At 52.8% G+C, this 7398-nt stretch overlaps 1 protein-coding gene across 12 annotated transcripts in view; it reads left to right on the top strand.

Moving 5' to 3' along the window:
- Positions 1–7398, top strand: part of Srcin1 (SRC kinase signaling inhibitor 1) — a 65750-nt gene that overhangs the window by 30771 nt on the left and 27581 nt on the right. For all 12 annotated transcript variants that reach the window (XM_029545762.1, XM_029545759.1, XM_029545767.1 and 9 more), the window contains one exon: positions 3262–3285. In XM_029545762.1, coding sequence (XP_029401622.1) covers positions 3262–3285 — 24 coding nt within the window. The remainder of the gene's footprint in view (positions 1–3261; positions 3286–7398) is intronic.

The raw sequence follows: 7398 nt of genomic DNA, 5'->3' as shown, positions 1-7398 counted from the left end.
AGAGAGAGAGAGAGAGAGAGAGAGGGTCTTTCTAGTATGTAGCTCTGACTGTCCTGGAACCTGGCCTTAAACTCGCAGAGATCCACCTGCCTCTGCCTCCCAAAGTGCTGGGATTTAAGGCGTGCGCCACCACATTAAGCTCCCTGTCATTCTTTCAGGGTTAGACCTGTGATAGTCTCAGGAAAAGGGCTCAGAATAGCAGGGACCCAGAAATGGACAGAGGGGGGGCCAGGCCTAGTATTTAGAGTTACCCCATCCCTGCTGGCCTTGCCTGGTTTGCCCGGTTGGCATTTGTTCATTGCCATAGATTTGTTGAGGACATTGCTACATAGCACATATGTGTTGGGCACAGGCGGAAGAACCTACAACCAGGAAGGGGGTAAGGGGAGGGACGGGACCAGAGGTGTCCCTCTTGCACAATAGAGGAGGAGCCTCTGCCCCCTATCAGCAGGGCTGGTCCCTTGGGTTCACACCTGAAAGGGTGGATGATGGCCCATCTCCCTGGGGGCTTCTCATGAAGCAAGTTTCCCCTCCAAGGACAGTGAGTTGCTTGGAGACCATGTACCTGGTTCCCGTTGAAGCCAGCTGGAAGGATCCTTCTTCCCCATTTGAAGAGAGGACCAAGGAAGGAGGCAGGGCTTACTTGAGCAAACTGCAAAGTCCTATGGCTGGATGTCAGTGTCATTTGTCCATCCGAGTCCCCCAAACATAAATGTGGCCTCTCTTCCATCTGTACCCTTCTCAGAGCTAGGATGGCCCTTCCCAGACTCTGATGTCACCCTGTTCCCTCCCGTGGGCCTGTTTGTGACCCAAGCCTTCCAGGTACTGACCGGTGGGTGTGTACAGTCTTAGAACCCACAAGGAGGCACAGTCCGTGTGGCTATAGACTTCTAGGAACACCAGCTGAGTCCTGGTCATCTGTCCCAGACCTCCTGAGTCCCTGTGCTGAGACTGGTGGCAGGATTAGGGAGGGGACAACTTTTATCTTTCTTGATTCAGGAAATCAGCTCCCAGACACGATGATAGGACCATCGTAGCCATTAGATACTGGTGAGAGGTGACACAAATGTCCTGACCCAGCTGGGGGGGGGGGCGGGGGGGAGCAGAGAAAGGACCATTTCCTTTGAATCTGTATTTCATATATTGCTCTAATGAGAAAATTAATATTTATTAAGTATACGTGTGTATGGGGAAGGGTATGTGCTTGCATGGTTTGTGTGTGTGTGGGGGGAATCAGAGGGCAGTGTGGGGTGTGGGTTCTTGTATTCCACCATGTGGGATCCTCCGGGTATCGAACTCAGATCCTCAGGCTTGGCAGCCAGCACCTTTACCCACTGAGTGGTCATGCCGGTCCTTGTGTACTACTTTGTGTATCTTTCTGTAGCTAGTGTTTGTGTACGTGTGTGAATGGGGGTCCGTTGCCTCCATGGGTCTGTGATGTGCTGAGGGTGGGTGTGACTGGCCTTGCTACAATCTATGTCTTTGGGTATAGCTCTAGCGAGCGTCCTTGGAGGTGGGTCTGAGTCGGGTGGTCTCTGTGTGGACGTCTCCGAGTTGCTCTGTGTTTCTGGGGGCCATTTCTCACGGCTTCCCTTAGCGCTGTGCTCCGTGGTGGGTGTGTTCGTTGTCCTGGACATGTTGGTCACCTCCTTGACTACTCAAGGAGGTGCCCGAGTCTGCCAGCTCACTGCAGGAGCAACGTGCATGTTGCAGGGAGCTGTGGGGGGCTCCTGTGCCCACTGTGGGGTGTGGGTGGGAAGCAGGTGGCTCTCTCTGCAGAGCCGTCCATCACTCCTGGTCTGCAGACATGACTTTCAACATAAACCTTTCCGAGTCCCCAGCCTGGCTCTGCCATCTCTCTGCTTCCTTTTCTATCCAAGGTCACAGAAGCTATGGCTCAGGTCTTTAAGCCACACTGTCCCTTCCCGTGATCCCCGAAGGCATCCCCTGGCACCACTCTACCTCCAGACCCAGACTGTCATCGTCCCCACCCCCAAAAGGCTGTCAGTCCACCCAGCAGTAACCATCCTCACCTCCTCCCAAGCTCCTCCCTGCCCCTAAAGCATTCAGGGGGGGGGGTCACAGGGCACCACAGCATGGTGTCCTCCCAGCAGGAGCCCTCAAGGTCCCTCTCCTTTTCCAATGACTCTGAGGCCAGGGGAATCTTGTCCACTCGTGCCAGGCACCCTGGGACCAGGCCATCTGCTGCCTCTGTTCTCCCGCTGAGGCTGGCACTGGTCAGCAGGGTATCCTCTGCTTTGCCAAGAATCAGCCCGCCCTCGAGGCTGTCCTTCCCTTGTCGCCGGCAATCTGGAAGAGCCTCCCAGTCTCTAGGGAGGGCAGGGCGGCCCTGGGCTACTGAGAGCTGAGAAGCCTCGGGCCCCCTAAAACGCTTCTCTGCCACCTCTGAAGCTCCAAGTGCGGGCCCCAGTTCCCATCCACTGACAAGTGCCAGCGGTCACTGGCGTTGGTCCACTTTTCTCCACGATCCTTGCACATCCTGGCACACAGGCCTGCCTACCCTGGCCTCGGTCCCAGTCACCACCATCTACTCCCTGCCCTCAGCCCTGCTGGGGACCCTTTTCACATCACAGCATCTGATCCCTGTGTTTTCTGTACTTTGATCTGTTGCTGTTTTTCCCATCAGAGGCTGTCTAGCATCTAGCAACAACCTTTGACCCCTTCCTTCACTCTCCTCTGCTTCTTCCCAGCCCCCCTGCCTGCTCCAGGATACCTACTTAAGCTCTCTGGCCTGCTCAGCACACCTTTCTTGCTGCTCTTCCCTTTCCTAACTGAGCTGGAACACCTGCCCACCATCTTTTCTGGGACATTTTACCCTGGTCTCCCACAAGGAGTACCACCTCTCTGGTCCCGCTGCCGCGCAGCTCAGATTCATCACCGCCCTCCCCTCAAACCTTTGACCGACCCGGCTCGGCTATCTTCACTGTGGCCGTCTATCCTTTTGTTCACCTGTAGCTCTCTCTGAGGTTAATTACCACGGCTAGAAAAAGACAGTTAAAACATCTGGAACATTCTATACTGCCCCCCCCCCCAGCACATCTGGAACCAGCCCGTCGTCCTTGGTGACCCAGAAGGTTCCAGCCTCAGGGGAGAATTGAGAGGCACAGGCATTGCCTGCTGTTTGTTTCCCAGAGGGTGGAGGCCCACATCCCAGGGTTGAGTCCCAAGAGAATCTCTGACCGTCCCTGCCCCTCTTCCCTGGCAGCCCCTTATAACCATCTCTTCTCTTATTTCCATCAGCAACCAAACTACTGGAGTTTCAAGGTCAGTGTGAGATGCTTCTGCCTCTGTGACGACTGCATGTCCTGCCTTCCCCACCCCCACCCCCGCCTTGCACACGCTTCTCACTGGGGTGTGCGACTGCACGGGCCCCCTCCTCTGCGGGCGGTGGGCCTGGGGCTGCCGGTTATGGCTGCTGCTTGGGGGGGGGGGCGGGGAGAGAGTGGGTTTGTCTGCCAGGGGCTTGTGGATCTAGAGTGGGAATCTCGCCACTTCACTGTAGGCTTGGCCTAGAGATAGGCACTCAGGTCCCCAGCACTCCCAGCCTACTGGGGGTGTTTTCGAATGAGAGGGGTTCCGGACATTTCTCAGCCTAGAGCCTGCTGATAGAGGCAGGGAGCCGAAGTCACAGATCCTTGTGGCCCCTGAACCCTGAACTCACATTGCCCTCCCATGGAAGGCCTCAGGGCTGCCGTCCTTATTCCCTTCCGTGGTCAGGACCGGGCAACACCCTGTACCCTTCACCTTGGGGGTCAGGTCTAGGGGTGGGTGCCTTCCTGGTGCCCCTGGACAGTTCGTGTTATGGAGTGGTACCTTCCCACTCCCAGGGTACCATGGTGCCCCTAGGGGAGCACCCTCAGCTACCCTATCTTCTTGTAACACACCAAGAGCTGAGTGAGACAAGTTCTGCTGTGGCTCATTGTCTGGGATCTGTGGCCCCTGGAGCCTCTGACATGACAAAAGGGTTGTGGGCCAGCACCCAGGCTTACACAGGTGTCCTGTGTGCAAGCCATCATTTTTCCTGAAAGAAACCTTGGAATCAGTGTCTCTGTCATGGGCTCCTGTATCTATCTGCCTGTCACCGCACTTCTTTGGAAGTGCCAGGAGAGAGGAGAGGGTGTGGGCTCGAGGGTCTGATAGCCTGGTGGTGGATTCTAAACCGCTCCTAATTAGATCCTAGCAGTAACATACTCCTATGGGCCTTGCTTTCTCCTTTGGAAAGTGAACAGCATCTTTATCATAGAGGCCAGAGTGGGGATTTGAACCCAGGACCTTGAGCATGTGTTCTGTCACCAAGTCATCCCCACCAACTCTTTGGGGAGTGGGTATTGTTCTTGTTTAGTTTTGAGCCTGGAACACACTACATAGGCCAGACTAGCCTCCATCTCACAAAAAGCCACCTGCCTCTGCCTCCCAAGTGCTAAGGTTAAAGGTGTGTGCCGCCATGCCCAGCACCCCAAACCCTTTTTACTTTTTAAGCTGTCCAGGCTGATCTTGAGCTACCTCTGTAGCTCAATCAGGCCTTGAATTTGCGATCCTCCCGTCTCAGTCCCTCAAACTGCTGGGTTACAGGCTTGTGCCATCAGGACTTTCTCGAGGTTGTCGCAAGATGGAAGAGAGGAGAGCAGTGCACGTTGGGACAGTCTGCTCTGGTAGCATGCTTCCCCGGGTAGCTGACTTCGTTAGTCACAGATGCTGACCCGATTCTAACCTCCGCACGCTAGAATCGCTTTAGCGTTTCATAAGAAGTCTTGAGCCCCAGGCTTTACCCACAAAGGTTCCTATTGAGGGTCTGTCGATCCTGGAAAGAGTGTGTGAACGCTCCCAGTACTTCTGCCCAAGTCTGCAGACAGCTGTTGGGAGCTCAGATCTTGACTCTGACTGGCTTTGACTGCCCCAGCTCCCTCTGCCTGGCCCCAGGCCAGGTCTCATTAGCTCTTTGGTGGAATAGGTCCAACAACTGCCTCCCATGGCAGCCCCCTCCTGTATTCAAGTTCTGTTTTGAGTTCCTGTCTCCGGCCGGCTCCCTTAGCCAGCTTGTCTAACACCAGCACGTTGCTGTCAGTGTGGGCCAACATAAAATCGTGAACTTAGCTAAAACATTGCAAGGTTTGCTTTGTGATGTTTTGTTGTTTAGTTCTCAAGTGTGAACTTGGTAGACGGCAGTTGTGTTGCCATGTCAGAAGTTGGACATGCCTGCAAGTCTAGATGTCTTCTTGTTTTTCTTCTTTGGTGGGGCCTGGGGAGCAGAGAGAAGTATTCATAGACTTTCCATCTCCTTAGGCCTTTCTATAAAGGTAGAAAGAATGGAAAGATGCTGGTGGGCTGGGAGGAGGCAGGGGCAGGTATAGGAAGGGGCATGGTTATTTTCTCCTAGTTCCTGTTTTTGTGGTCAGCCATCCCCAGGATCTGTCCATCATCGTGCTTTTCACACCCTCCTCTTCCAGACAGCTCATCTGTGCCCTCTGCTCCCCCCACACCCCTCATTCCTCCCCAGACTCCTCCTCTCACCCCGTAAAACTCCCCCATACCCTTCTCCACTGCCCCCACCTTCCCCTACATCTCCCGGCATCCCCCACACTTCCCTCAAAACCCCCTCCCACACCTCCCCTCATGGCCCCCATATCTCCTCCCCACCTCTCCCCACATCTCCCTCCACCCCCACACCTCCTCTCAACACCTCTCTCCAACTCTGCCCCTCCCACCCAGTGACCACCCCGAATCCTCATCTCACCAGCTGCTTCATTCTGTAGCCCCCTCATCGACCCCAGCCTGGCAACCACTGACCTTTCAGTTGCCTGGCAACTCAATGCCCACCAGCCTGGTCCAGACTCCCCCCTCTATTGCATAGGCTCCCCACTGGTGGCTTCACTGGGGATGAAGGTAGGGGGATCCCTGTCACTGCTGGTCGGCCTAGAGTTGACACCTAAGGTCTGCCGTCTGGATATGAGATCTCCCACTCGGACCCAGTCCATACACTGCCTCCTTCCTTGAAAGACCCATGCCCTCCCTGCTGTTCAAGGTATTGTGCTGGAGCCCAGAAGCTTGTTGGTGACCGCCCAAATCTGGTTTTTCCATGCCCCTTCCCAAGCTCTCCAGGCTACTTTGAAGACATCTGGACACACTTGACTCTCCCTTTCTGAGCATGCTAATTGTATTGGAACATTAAATTGATTTACTAGGAAGATGGAGATTAATTAGAGGATAATCAGGATTGGGGCGGGGGGGAGAAAGAACCAAGGTATGCTTGTAGCTTGGGTGGTGCTTGCTATAATCCCAAACTCAGGAGGCAGAAACAGGGGGGTAGACACACGTTGAGGGCTGGCCAGGGCTATGTAGCAAGGACTCAGTAGGCGTCCATGGTGAGACCCTGTTTCAAAAATACAAAATAAAATAGGAGAGATACTTTGTTATTGTCCTTTCAACTGTATAAGTAATATACCCCAATTGTTTAAAATTCAATTTCATAAAGGACTAAAATGAATAAAGAAAGCTCTCTCAGACCTGAGATTGTTGATGTCAATGGTCTGAAGTGATTTTTGTGATTTAAGTGTTAAAAATAAGTTTATTTTTGTTTGCTTTCAAACTAAGTCTCACATTGTAGCCCAGTGTAAGTCTAGGATAGCCTCAAATCCATTGGCCATCCTCCTGCCTCAGGTTTTTCTGCGCTGGGATTATAGGCATGTACCAGCATACCTGCCTTTGAACTTAAGAATTTACATTTGGACATCATGTTTTATTTTTTTCATGGCAGTAAACTAACATTTGTATGTATAATACATATACTACAGAATGACACTGATCTGACTCATTTTCTTTCTCCTGTAAATAACTTAAATGAAAGCCAAATGTGATGGAGTGTGCCTTTAGTCCTAGCATCCATAAGGCAGAGGCAGGTGGATCCCTCTGAGTTCAAGGCCAGCTTGGTCTACTTAGCCATTTCTAGGGCAGCCAAGGTGACATTGTGAAATTCTGTCCCAAAAAATAACAGGGACTAGAGAGATGGCTTGGTGATTAAGAGCACTGGCTTCTCTTCAATTCCCAGCAACCACATGGTGGTTCACAACCATCTGTAATGGGATCTGATGCCCTCTTCTGGTGGGTCTGAAGACAGCGACAGTGTACTCACCTATATTAAATAAATAAATCTTTAAAATAAATAACAACAGAGCTGGAGAGATGGCTCAGCAGTTAAGAGCACTGGCTGCTCTTCCAGAGGTCCTGAGTTCAATTCCCAGCGACCACCTGGTGGCTCACAATCATCTGTAATAGGATCTGATGCCCTCTTCTGGTATGTCTGAAGATAGCGACAGTGTACTCACATATATAACAATAAATAAATCTTAAAAAATAACTAAGCCGGGCGGTGGTGGCGCA

This window comes from Mus pahari, chromosome 14 (assembly GCF_900095145.1).
Source record: "Mus pahari chromosome 14, PAHARI_EIJ_v1.1, whole genome shotgun sequence".
Lineage (NCBI taxonomy): Eukaryota > Metazoa > Chordata > Mammalia > Rodentia > Muridae > Mus > Mus pahari.
The sequence above is the reverse complement of the archived record's forward strand: the minus strand, read 5'-3'. Positions and strand labels throughout refer to the sequence as shown.